At 34.3% G+C, this 13,417-nt stretch overlaps 1 protein-coding gene across 1 annotated transcript in view; it reads right to left on the bottom strand.

Annotated features, from left to right (window-relative positions):
• The window catches only part of USH2A (usherin), a 399,365-nt gene that overhangs the window by 250,935 nt on the left and 135,013 nt on the right, over nt 1–13,417 (bottom strand). The window contains exons 21-25 of the mRNA XM_085300119.1: nt 11,833–11,963; nt 5,484–5,610; nt 4,986–5,083; nt 3,499–3,679; nt 2,849–2,979 (exon numbers count right to left, since the gene is read on the bottom strand). Of these exons, the coding sequence (XP_085156245.1) occupies nt 2,849–2,979; nt 3,499–3,679; nt 4,986–5,083; nt 5,484–5,610; nt 11,833–11,963 (668 nt within the window). The remainder of the gene's footprint in view (nt 1–2,848; nt 2,980–3,498; nt 3,680–4,985; nt 5,084–5,483; nt 5,611–11,832; nt 11,964–13,417) is intronic.

Here is a 13,417-nt window from a genome sequence, read left to right as displayed (position 1 = left end):
TTCTGGTAAGTGGTATAGCTTTTAACCTATATCAGCTTCTAATTCTATGTCAGTGCAAGTGTTTCCTGAGCCAAGCTTCTAACAAAGACATCATAGCTCATGATGAGCATGCTACACACTTCGTTTTCACTATTAACCTTTTTTGTGAGCTGAAGTGTACTGAAAAACCTTCTGTCATCATCATGTATGTGCAGAACACAAAGATGCAAAAGTTGGAAAAGAATGCCTGGACTGATGCTCCCTAAAATTCCTCATCTTAAGGTTAAGAAGAGCTTGAGGTCAGGAGTAGTTAGATAAAAACCTTTTACCTGAGTTAAGACAAACACTGATAAAAATAGCTAATCACAATTTCAGTGCAATAAATAACATAAATACAGAATTGACAGAAAATTTGGAAGCATTGTTAGAGAAGGAAATTGTTTTGTCTAACTGCTTTGTGCTTTGACAGCACTTTCAATTTAATACATCCCGTTTTTCCTTTATAGTCAGAAGCTATTTTCTCCTATTTCTGTTAGTCTTTCACAGAGCAAGAGAAAGGAAACAAGAACAGTAAGTCACACAAATCTTGAGAAGAAAACATGCCTTACATTCATCCCCCCATCCCCATGAGTAACTTGTCCCTACAAATAGTGCCCTCTATGCTGCAAATTACACATATTCAAGTCTTTTCAGCTTGAGACAGTAGTGTGTACAGAATCTTATGTTATTAGTCTATGATCTTGGTCGTTACTTCAGGGCAAAACTAGAATAGTAACACAAAATTAGCTAGACTGCTGCTATTAAAACTCATTACAATTTCTAGACTAAAGCTGCTTGAAATGAGGGAAGCAATCAGCTCTAGAAGAACTCAAAATCCAGGAAAAATGATCTCCTGGAAAATATAGTAATATTAAAAACATATACTGAGTAAACTACTGTTCAGTCCTCCTGAAGAGAAGAAAAATATATTTATATACTTAAGGTTGTAAGTTTTAAGGGAAAGAAATTAGATATAATGCCATGTAATAAAACAGACTTTGACAGCCATTAGTGAAACAGTCACATAGTAATAAATAAATAAATTTCTAGACTACCGTACCATTTGGATATAAAACAATGCAGATTAGGTCATAAAGAATAACAATACCCTCAAAAATCTTCAGACTCTGGGAGATAAGTGTCCCAAATATAATTTACGTGAATCAATTATATCTAGCCATGGGAAAGAACATAAATATAGTCTGGTGATATACCAGAAAAGTATTAAGTATATCTTATTTTGAGAAAAGCGGGTGGGGAGGCGAAAAGGCTAGTAACATAATAATCATAGAACCAGTAAAGTTGGAAGGGACCTCTGGAGATCATCTAGTCCAACCTCCCTGCTCAGCAGGGTCACCTCGAGCATGTTAGACAGGGTTGCATCCAGGCAGGTTTTGAATATCTCCAGAGAAGGAGACTCCACAACCTCTCTGGGCAACCTGGTCCAGTGCTCTGTCACTCTCATAGTAAAGAAATTCCTCCTCATATTCAGGGCAAACTTCCTGTGCTAAATAATAATAATGAAATATTTCAGCCTCCTGTAAATAAACTGCTTTAATGTCACAACACAACAAGCAATTTCCTGATGTTATAAGTGATTGTTTCTTGGAACAACTAAAAAAGTTGTCATTCTCAATTTAATCCTCCTTAACACCTAGTAGTTGATGCAAGTAGTAGCTATAGTTGACCTACTAAGCAATCATGATGATAGTCTAATCACATTTAAAATCCTTGGAGGAAGAAAAATATCAAAATCCAGAGTCATTCAACTAATACACGTGTATATTTTATGGAATATATCTTATCTTTGTTTAGTTATGATCACATTTCTGAAAATAGAAACAGATATTTGAGAAGGCTTTGGCAAAATGAGTATCTGAAACTTTGCAAAAGTTTCCAAAATAGGAAAAAGAGGGAAATAAAATAAATTTTATCACAGAGAGAAAGTGAATATGAGAAGACATATGTAAGTACACAAGCATACTGGCTTGATACTATTCACCCTGTTTCCTCAATTGAAATGAATTGTAGAAAACCAAAAGCTAGTAGTTTATTAATAGATCTGAAGAGTTTAAAAAGTTTGAAAAACTGCAACAAAACATATTCAACATTAAACAAATCTTGGAAAGGACAGAGATATGAATCCTTTTAAACATAGAACAATCTTATTTAACACGAATCAAAAACACAGTTCTGAGGCTTATCTCACAAATTTGCCTAAGGCAGGATTTTTGCAACCTCCTCCACAGCATTGGTAAAACATTGATGGAGATGGAATTGTGTGAGTGAGATGGGGTCAAATTAAACTGGACCACTAATCTCAAGTCTATATAACAATCCTTACATTTCATATCAAAATGAAGAACTGGTATAAAACAAATATGTATATCACTCTTGAGAAGATGGCTTTGTTAGGATACTAAACAATTTCCTTAGTAAATTCTTTGATTTACGATTGAGTTGATTTATTTCTGGTATTGGTGGATAAATTGGGCAAGTCTACACTTTCATGGGAATGAACCGAAAGCTTCTAAGGAAAGTCTTTTGTTCTATATTCTAAGTTCTTCTAATAAAGTAAAGAGAATAATTCTGCTTTTCATTATTGGTATCTTTCCTATTTATGATGTAAATAACAAATGTAACTTATTCTGTGCATCTTTTGGAGTCTTTTTTTTCCTTCCTGCACTTTGAAATGCTGTACACAGAAAAATAAGTAGAATGCAAAAATAACTTATCGTCTGGAATATTTTTAAATGCTAGACATATGTCAGTAAGCAAAACTCACAGATGATATCTAAATACGGTTAATTGTATCAATTTCTAAACTTACTGCAAGATAATCTGGGCCATGTTCATTGTAAACAAACAAAAGCAATCCATTCAGTTGATCTGTTCTAAATTTGAAAGAGATCTCAAATTCCAGTCCACCATGAAAAAGACCTGACTGCAGTTCCAGGAAACCTTGAAAGAAATTGAGTACATGAATAAGTTAATCAAGTAACTAAATGAGTAACTGCAAGAAATCAAAAGCTTACATGCTGCTTTCTACTTTGACATGAAGAACTCAGAGGTTTCAAGATGAAAGTCGTTAATGTTACCACTCATCTTTCTAAAGGCCGTTTCTCCATAACATGCAGCAATGATCCAAACTTGTGTAATGTCCTAATGTTTTACTGCAATGAGAGACCTGGCATTTTTGATACATCATGAACATCTGTGACTCTTCAAAAATTAGACTTCATATTTTACACACACATCAAATCTCTGTGTACAGTTAAACCAGACCACCTCTCAGTGAATGTAATTCCCCTTCCAGGCCACAAAGATTCTTGTAAACACAGAAATCAAATTTTAATCCATTTGAAAATAGTGCTTTTTAACTAAAACTTCTTTGAAAAGCAGATCACCGCAATACTTTTGATATGATCATTTTTTTAATTTCAAGAACATATTTGGCTGATATATAGTACAGCAAACTACCTTTGCCAAGAAAATGTGCTCCTTCTGAGAGGACAATGGGGCATCCTTCCCAAATATGATAGACATTGTTTTGCTCTTCAGCATCCTGCCATTTTAAAGATTCCCAATTTTCATAGGGAGTATGTACTTTTTTCAAAAACACGTCACTAAGACATCCCACAAAACCTTTCCGGATTATCATCTTCATCCCTGAAAAAAGGAAAATTATTTATTAAAACAAATCACTTGAAACTAAATACAAGGCTGAATACGTGTTTTATACAGATTCTTCTAGGGAAAGTTTTCAGGTTTATYCTCTTTAAGCAAAAGAATAATTATGAAGAAAGGCATGCATGTGCTGAATGGAAAGAATTAGTGTTGCAAAAGGTTAGGCAGATGAATATACTCTGAGAAGCTTCATTAGAAAGTTTTTCTTTCCCTGTTTGGATAAATAATAGTAATTCATGTCTTCTATCCCTTTTTCCCTACTGGGGAGAAAAACATAAAGCTATGTTTTATAGAAAGCCTTCTCTTAGACAGTAATGATAATCAATCTTATTTTGATTACTTTCTTACACAGTTGAGGTTTTTGAGGATAATTTTTCCTCAAAGAAAATTATCCACTCTGGATAATTTTATGAATCAAATTTTTAGAAGAACACAGGCACATTTTTCTGCTTTCAGTAAACTGAGAGAAAGGAGGGAAAGGGGAAAATGTAATCTAGTGTAGCTTATATCTCACAGCAAGTAATCAACTAGATTTTATGCTACCAGTGGGTGGCAATGAAAACTTAACACACAATTTTGCCTTCAGGTTTATTTGAAAAAATGTGCAAGTCTGCATATGAAGCCTCTGAGATAGAAATAACAGCTGATTATATATTGCTTTTGTACAAAGTCAAGTCTCCATCATCTGCTGGTAGACTATATACTGAGCAAATAAAGTAAGTTCATATATGATGTCCTATGTTTATTGATTCTGCAGAAGCCAGCTACAGTCCAGCTCCACATAAATAATACAGGTGTAGAATATAACAATCTTTGAGGGATCCAAAGTGGATCCAAAAAATGCCAGTATGTGGTATTCCTGCAGGCTCTATGCTTAAGTTAACAAACATGCTTTTTAATGTATACTTTAGAAAAAAATTTTGGAATCTAAAATGTAAAACACATCCCTAAGCTTCATATACATAACAACTTGCTTGCAGGTTTATAGCTCTGTATATAAAATTCATTAACACGTACACAAACCTTATTGGATATAACGCTGCTTTACTACTGATGAAGTTGACTATAAACATATTTCAATTTATTGCTAAAGATAAAATTCAATAAACTGTAGAGACTTATTTTTGATCAAAAAATTATGTAAATAGTTATGTAAATTAAGTACTATCCTCATGTTCCTGATAAACATGGAACCCTCAGTTCTGGAAAAGTAAAGTCCATTCCACTGGATAGTATTTCTGGTATATCGTATTATATAAACCACAATCATACTCACCTACGTCCTTTCTTAAGATAGTATAACCCTGTGGAAGTCCTCCAACAAAAACCCCAGTGTTCTCTCCAATAATGGTACTGCCACTAGTAGCTAAGGAAGAACCTAAACAAGATAGGTCATTATTTTCGTGTTCAGTGCTTTCAACATATTTTCCATTCTATAACAGAATGGTGGCATTTAATAAAAGATGCTACTGCATCCCATATCYTAACGCCTTCTCATATATATTCCACAAAGATTTACACGTGTTTTACAAAAGAATATCAATTCAATCATAAATTAAAAAGTACAAAAAGATTAAAACTCTTCACACTTAATATTAAATTACCAACTATTCCCAGAGGACAGGTACTTAGATACACGGCCGAAACAGTAGCAATTCGAAAATACTGAATGAATTTTTTAGCTGTGTGGATGAAAATAAGTAGTAGAAGTGAAAGCAAGTGAGCAACAACCTAAGTTTTACCAAAATAATAAAACAAAATGGAACTGGRTTGATTACCTGTGTACTGCCCATCCACTGTGATGTTTCCTAGGGCCTGAATTCTTGTAGCAATTATTTGGTGCCAAATGTTATCATTGTACTCTTTTCCACCATCATTAGTTGGAGTGACTGCYACTGCAGATCCCTTTTTATTAACAGAAGGATCAGAGTTAGAATGTTATGAAGGTGAGATTTACAATTATATTTACTCCATCACTCTGTGGTATATAATATCTGAAAATGAAGACAGAAGTCCTCTGTTTAACTTATACTAAAAAAAGAATGATATTAAGGACTGATTCCCCCACTAAATTTACCTCTCAAACAATAAATGAGGGATCCAGGATCCAGTTTAATTTCTATTAACAATACAAAACCCTGTGTAGTTAGTTTCACTGATTAACATGAAGACAAGGGAAAAATTATTGAGTCATGTGTGACTCATTATTTATTATTTATTTATTTAAACAAAGTCACTATTTAAGTACATCTCAGTAATTCCAGTAACATTGTCTCAGAACTTGATATCACACTTGAACTGTGTGGGAACTTCATGTTATTTTATTCAGCTGAATTCACAAAAAAGACCTGTACCAGGAAATTACTGAACGGAAAAATACTATTTTGCATAGGCACTGCATAATACTAAAGGATCATGACCTGGGTTAAGATAGGCTTCAGAAAAAACAATTTCTTCCTGTCTCAAAAAAAAAAAAAAAAAAAAAGAGAGAGAGAGAGAGAAAGCTATCAAGCAAAAACAAGTTTCCTTATAAGCTTAGTCTAGTGTACTACTTTGCAGCAGTAAATAAGACTGTTCAGAAACTTTTTCACTTCTTCTAATACTCTTTCTAGTTTAAAGATCTTAATATTAGGTATACGAGAATTATATCAGTACCTATTGTGATTAACACTAAAAAGGCCTATTGAAATTAAGTACTGCCCCTATAAAGTGATGTGCCTCTATTAGAAATTTCTGGCCAGCATATAGATTTATAAACACAGTATATATTTTACAGTGGATTTCTAATTAGATACTGTCACTGTGCATCCTGTGCATGAAAATCCATATGACATGTGTATGACTACAGGAAAAATAATTTCCTATTAATATTTACCACATTTCCTATTCAATGCAACCAACATCTTGATATCAAGGCAGTTCATRCAGTAGTTCTCTGTCCCATGATAACAATACAAAGCTACATACTCTTACACACTAACAGGCATTTTTTCATGTACTATTTTTTATTGTCTTCTTTCCTATTTCAACATTTTAATATTTTACAAACACACATTTCATTATCATAGTTTAATAATTAAAACCAGAACTGGTGTCATGCCCAATTAATGTGCCCTGGTAGCATGCCCATTAGTTTTTCCATTAGTGAATTCAACAATACTAATGGGATTACTAGCATGGGATGCTAATTGGGCGTGACATAAGAAACTGGCTTACTTCTTAGCATACCCTTGCTAATGATGAAATTAATGAGCATTTTATTAAATGCTGTCTCATCAAAGTGTACTTAGTTAGCGTTAAAATTGTTACAAACGATGCTGCATTCTAAAGATCAGGTGCCTGAATAAGTGGTTCTTCATATTATGTTTCGCAATAGTCTAGAGCATTAACAGTTTTCTACATCAGAAACTACATTTATTTGTAACCAATTCAATCTAGGACCACACAGCACATATGCTAACCTGTACTTAATTTCAGGGGGAGGGAAAAAAAAGAAAGAAAGTAAAGACTACATTCAGGTTTCAGAATGCACTGCATTAAAAGCCTCTCTAAGACATTTTACCAGAACTACCTGAGTGACTCTATGATCACATTTAAGCATCCTGTTGTGAAATGGCTCATTAAACAGTTTGAAAATCACCTATAGGAAATCACATCTGGATTAGTTTGCTGAGCCATACAATAAGCCTTATCTTTTTGCAGCTCTCAGTAATAAGTAAATAAATATGAATCTGAGTGGCCCTTCTTGCTAAAGTCTACATTCACGAAAATGTTTAGCAACATCCAAAATATAGATTCTCAAAGATGCATTCAGGCTACAGCCTGAATGCCACTACTTTTCTGCCAGCAAAGTTCCTTCACTGTCCAAATTCTTGCCATTGAGAAAGAGAACAAGTACTGAAGTTTTGCTAGTGTTAGGCAGCAAGGCACAGCTGGTATTCTCAACTAGGTATTCTCCATCCTTTTTTTTCTGGGAGTAACAGTTCACCCTCAGATTGTGCTTACTACTTTGGCTGTTACACAAACCATTCAGCTGAAAAATCAGGAAAATTCAGCAGGTGATTCTCCTTTTGCTGAAAAGTTTAGTAAATGGATCATCTTCTAAAACAGAAGAGAAGGACTAAATTCCTTCCATTCTCTGAGAAGAATCCTGATATATTGTCCTCACAGGTGTGTCCTAATCATTAAATAAGATGGTATTCTGGGTTGACCCTAAATTTCTATAATTAAAGTTGTTTCATATTGTCTGAAATACTCAATGCTCCACTGGGAAAGAGACAGAACAAGTGGCCTATAATCTCTGCAAGATAGCTATAATTTAGCTAGATTTGATTGTGTAATTAAGGGGTGGATTATAGGCACAATGATGAGAAGAAACTCCACAGACAGCTGAAGATTTGCGAACACACACACTAAATTTGGGGGAAGGTCTATGGAACAATGTGACTATGAAGACAAGAGGAAGAGATCAGTAAGCAAAGAATCATGCTTTCTGGAGAATGACAGTAAAACAGTAAGGAAGTAGAAAAGAACAGCTAATCAACAAGAAAGAGAGACAACAGAGATAGCTAGGAAAAAGCTAGATGAAGGCATACAGAAAGTTGAGAGATGTATGAATGGACAGGAAGAAAAATGTTTGAAATTCACACWTAGAGAAGGAAGAAGTAAGTTAAGCTGCTGAAGATTCCTCACTAAAAAAAGTTGGTAGAACTATCCTCAGAGCAGATTCAGGGAAGAGAAAAAACACCTCTTATCATGAGCAAAGATACGTACAAGAATCCTGAAAGGGACCAAGGGTAAAAATAATTAACCTGTAAGAAGACATAGGTTCAAGCTGGAATGGAGCACAGATTATTATGTCAAGTTGCTAAAGATACAGTTCAGCAGAAACACACATGTCACCAAAGGAATTTTTTGCAATTTTTAAGAGAAAAGTACAAAGTACAAAAGTACATATGTCATGACCATCACTAGATAAAACAATGCATATAACCCCATTAGGAAAGCATATGAAGTCAGTAAGAAGCAATTAAATATTTGCACACTATCACAAACTATGATAAAAAATGAAGGAATAAGAACTGCTGCAACAGAACATGATACCTGACATTACAGAAATAGCAAATAATGGCAGAGGAGGGATTAGAATTGCAATGCACATGTCAAAAAATAAACAAACTGTGCAAGAAATACAGAAATAAAGGGGGTCTAGTTATTTCCGTCACAGAAAGAATTATATTAAATATTTTTAAAGAACTTCTAATGAATCTAACAAATCTGCATTAAAGAAGAATAATAGTTTATAATAGTAGTACATAGAATAGCACATAATAGAATAATAGTAAATATAGTACCTCCATCCAAGAAAGGGGGAAAAATAAGAATGATCCATGAATGACAAAATCGTTAGTAAGACATTAATAATATGAAATTATCTGGAATAAATGYTGATGATGTGAGACATGTATCTATTCATCTTTAGTTCACAACAAATTAGTTTTCTTCTGTTATATGACTGRCTCTCTAGACAAAAAAGTGATAGTTCTGGTATGCTTTTTCAGTGATACTGCAGACATCACWGCTTACATTCAAGAAACTAGGGATTAGTCATGCATAGGAAGCTGGAAGAAGAGAGATGACAACAGTCAGCTATATTGAAAGAGCAACAACAGAGAAGGAAGGGAAGTTATTTAGTAAAATCCTCAAGATTTGAGGTCAATCATTACTATCTCCCAAAGGATAGTAGCTCAAAAARCAGGGATACCCATGAAATCTGCTGGGTACACAGACTTGGAAGGCTTCATCAATACRTAGAAAGATTTGAATATCATTGCAAGAAGAATGCTAAGGGCTAGGAAACAGGACTAGGTTTAATAACAGAATATAAGCAACAAGGATTTTCACTGATAACTAGGAACTCATTAGTTGTCATTGACAGAAGTAGTCTTGGTTGCTTTAATTAGCCACAGAATCACTAGAATGTATCAATTTGATGTAGACACGGGAAAAAAACACTGTACTATGATGTGTCAGACATGGTGCTTTCAGTAGCAATATCATTGAATAAGGCACTGGTGGCACTGCTCTTGAATACTACAAACAGATTTGATGGAGAGGTAGAATTAAGCACTTGGAGGCTGGGGACCTTTACATATTCTACTCTTAGGTAAATAAGCAGCATCATGACTATAAGGAAAGGTCTGTCTTAGCTATATCTAGCTTTGCGACTATGAATCAAAGTAGAGAAGAGAGTTCAAAGGCTACAGTCATAAATTTCTGAAGTTAACAARGTTTAGATGCTTAAATAAGTTCCTTTGTAGATCTAGCTTGAATCTTTGAACAGCAAAGAGCTCTTTCTTATTTGCAGTATTTGCTATTAGTTATCTAACACGGCTAAGTCAGCAGAAGACTGACCTCTATAGTTCTTCCAATAAAGCCTTAAAAATTAGCTCCCTCCTTCACCCATTCTATTTAAGAAGCAGAACTTCAAAGACATCCACCTCACTTCCAAAAGGAATATCTATTTTAGCTGTCCCCCAACAGAAGGCCACATAACTAATCTTGAAGCAACAGAGTTTTTATCAGCAATTCACCCTCCAGGAAAATGAAAGAAGCTTTGGGAAGTAGCTCCTCTCATCTGCCAGATCTGCCACATGCTGGACTTAGCAAACCACAGAAACATCTTTCATTGGTGACAGAACTGCTAAAAGCCAGTATCGAGAAGCGAAGAGAGAACTGGACAGAGATCAGATAGATGAGAAATGAAAGGCAAAAGCAGAAAGGACAGGGAGAATTAACACAAATCTGGACCAAGCTTATTCTCTGTGGAAAAAAGGCAGCCTCAAGTACGCTGTCTCCCACCAATGGAAACCATGGTACCATCAGCCGATACTTCCCCACGTGCAGGAAGAAGGGGTAAACTAGCAGAAGCCTGCATAGGAAGTAGGAGAGAGAAGGGGAAGAGAAAGAAAGGCATGTTGTAGGAGACRGATGAGCATAAGAAACAAATGTTTGAGAGCTGTTGATCACTAGAAAAGACATGCTTAACAACACAAAAAATAAACATAGATTTAGTTTTAGGCCCTTTCCTGCCCATTAGCCCATATCATGATGATCTTAGCCTCTGCGTGGCACCATGCCTCCTCTACAGATTCTCCAAAGCTGAAGAGAAGCTACATTGCTGCACAAGACCTTTGCAGGTTCATGGAGCACCACAGCTCCATGTGTTTAACCATTGCAGAGCTCAGGAAGCAAAGTTTATGGTGCATTATCAAATCTCTAAATACACACTTTGTGATACTATTAAACATTTCTGTTCATTCCCTGGGAGCATAAAAGGCAGTGCCCATCGCTGTCTGACATTGGAGCATGACCAAAAACATGACTGACTTCCAACATTGATGCAGCAGCAACCTTGCGAAAACAGTGCACATACAAATGATAGCACACTATCAATATCAGCAGTAAAGTCAGTAATTATTCACAGTTCATTGTATATTTAGGAAATACATATGATTCTGTAATGCTTTTCATTCCATGAGATGATTCAGTTTTGGAGCGCAGAGAAAATAAAAATTATCCAAACAGAAATAAAGGAATGTGATCTTATTTCTAATTTTGTGGAAGTTATTTGATAATATTTCCCTGATTATTTCTGTCTTTGACACACTCATTATTAGTGGAAGCAAGAGACTACTTTCATCACATGAATGGCAATACATTAGCTCCAGTAGAAAAGGACTAAGTCTCAAGATGAGATGCTATAAAATAATTGATTAAATAACACAAAATCTTTATTTGATAATTGAAAAACTAATTTCCCCCAAATTGTCTGAAAGATTTGGTAGAGGTGTCTAGTGGTATTGGCAAAAAAMCCAAAACCCATAAAAAGGCAAAAACAAAGTTGTGAACAGTGGCAAACATGTAACTAATTAAAAATTAATAAAGCTTTAGGTTCTCAAAGTTTCTTTCCCCAAAATTTCCAGTTCTTTAAGGGTTCTAAAAAACATAACTTAATTTAAAAACGAGATAAAGTAAACCATCACCCTACATCATCAATTATGTAGAGAATTCCTGGAATATGTAATAAACCTATTTTTATATGATCTTGGGGTCTTTTTGATTTACCTGTGGATCAAAAAGAAAGTAAGGACGACCACTCTTCAGTTGAAGTGCAATGTATTCCTCTTGATTCCCAGGTGATGCAGAGAAAAATATCAAACCATCCGGTTCCTGAGTTCTAAATTTAACTTTAATACCTGGTTAAAAAAAAGTAAATGTGGCTAGTGTTAATTGTTCTTATGAATTCTCACAGTATAATTACAAATGAAATATTATTTTTAAAAAACAATACAATGGTAAGACAAAGCCATGGCACAGAAGCTTTGTTCACCTAAAACCCAGATTAGTCATTGTAGGAGGAATTCCTCTAAACCCATTTGAGTTAAGCTTTGAGAGATGTTCCAATGATTTTGAAGTCATTACTCATCTGCAAAAAAGTCACAACATTGTGAGCTGGGCTGTTAAGTAACCTCTTACTTAAGATAATGTAATTCAAATACTAGCATACTGTTCTAATGGTTGATGAATGAGAAGAACCAGAAAAAGATTTAAGCTCAGTTTTGCATATGGACTTTCACCTCTCCCTTAATGTTTCTATTTGTAAAGCACGAATGATGATACTACAGTAAAAGGTTTCTATGAAGAATAATGGTTTTGTGGTTCCAAAGGAGATACATATATATGTGTACATATATATATATATATATATATGTATATGTATATACACACACACACACGATGGCATCTAAGTACATAAAAAACACCTGGAATAGAACAACTTTTTTAAAAAATTGGAAATAACCCAATGGACAGTTGATGAACTATGCTTAATTAAGAACTTTCCAAATCATTATCAGTAGTCCTCCATATGGCTTCTGATAAACGAATAAAGTAAACAAAATATCATTCAAATATAAAATCTTGGGGGATTTTCACATTATTCTACCATAAATAAAATATCAAAGCAAAAAGCTAAACAGCTTGTAAATACTGGGATATTGTTGCCCACAAAATAAAGTTACTTAGTAATCATCTAAGGACACATTAATGAAGCAACCCATAAAATATTGTGCATCTCAGTTCTGAGGAACAAAATCATAAATAAACAAGTTTTGGAAAACCAACATTTTTTTATGACCATGATGAYTTTCTTTTAAGCTATTTCCTAGAAAATCTTCTTACAGACACAAGATACAAAACRATATGAACAATTTGGCACAACTTTTCTAATGTGAAAATCTAGATATCACAGGCTGAGTCTACAGTTAATCCCTGCTTTTATTGTATGATCATTTTGTAATAGGAAATGAAAAGGCAGCAATAGCAACACCTACCTTTTCTCTAAAATTCAAAGGTGTAATATTGGACAAAGATCTCACATCTAAAAAACCCACTGAAATAATCACTCAGAGGGAAAACCAAGTCATGCAAACCTTATTTTTTCAGTATTACATCATATTCTGGTATCTCACAATTTTGATTCAGTCATATGCTTAATAAAAGTACAACAGTTTTGAACTGCAATGCTAGATTGTAAGGTAAATCTCAGTATAGGTCTCAAATGCAATTAGGACAGTCTAGGATGTGACTGATCTGTGATGTGACCTAGATACACAGTGAAATCTGTGACACCTCCCCTCTTGGAACAGAT

Source organism: Rhea americana, unplaced genomic scaffold (genome assembly GCF_003343005.1).
Source record: "Rhea americana isolate MKP2758 unplaced genomic scaffold, rheAme1 scaffold_160, whole genome shotgun sequence".
Lineage (NCBI taxonomy): Eukaryota > Metazoa > Chordata > Aves > Rheiformes > Rheidae > Rhea > Rhea americana.
Note: the sequence above shows the minus strand (reverse complement) of the source record. Positions and strands in the feature narration are given on the sequence as shown.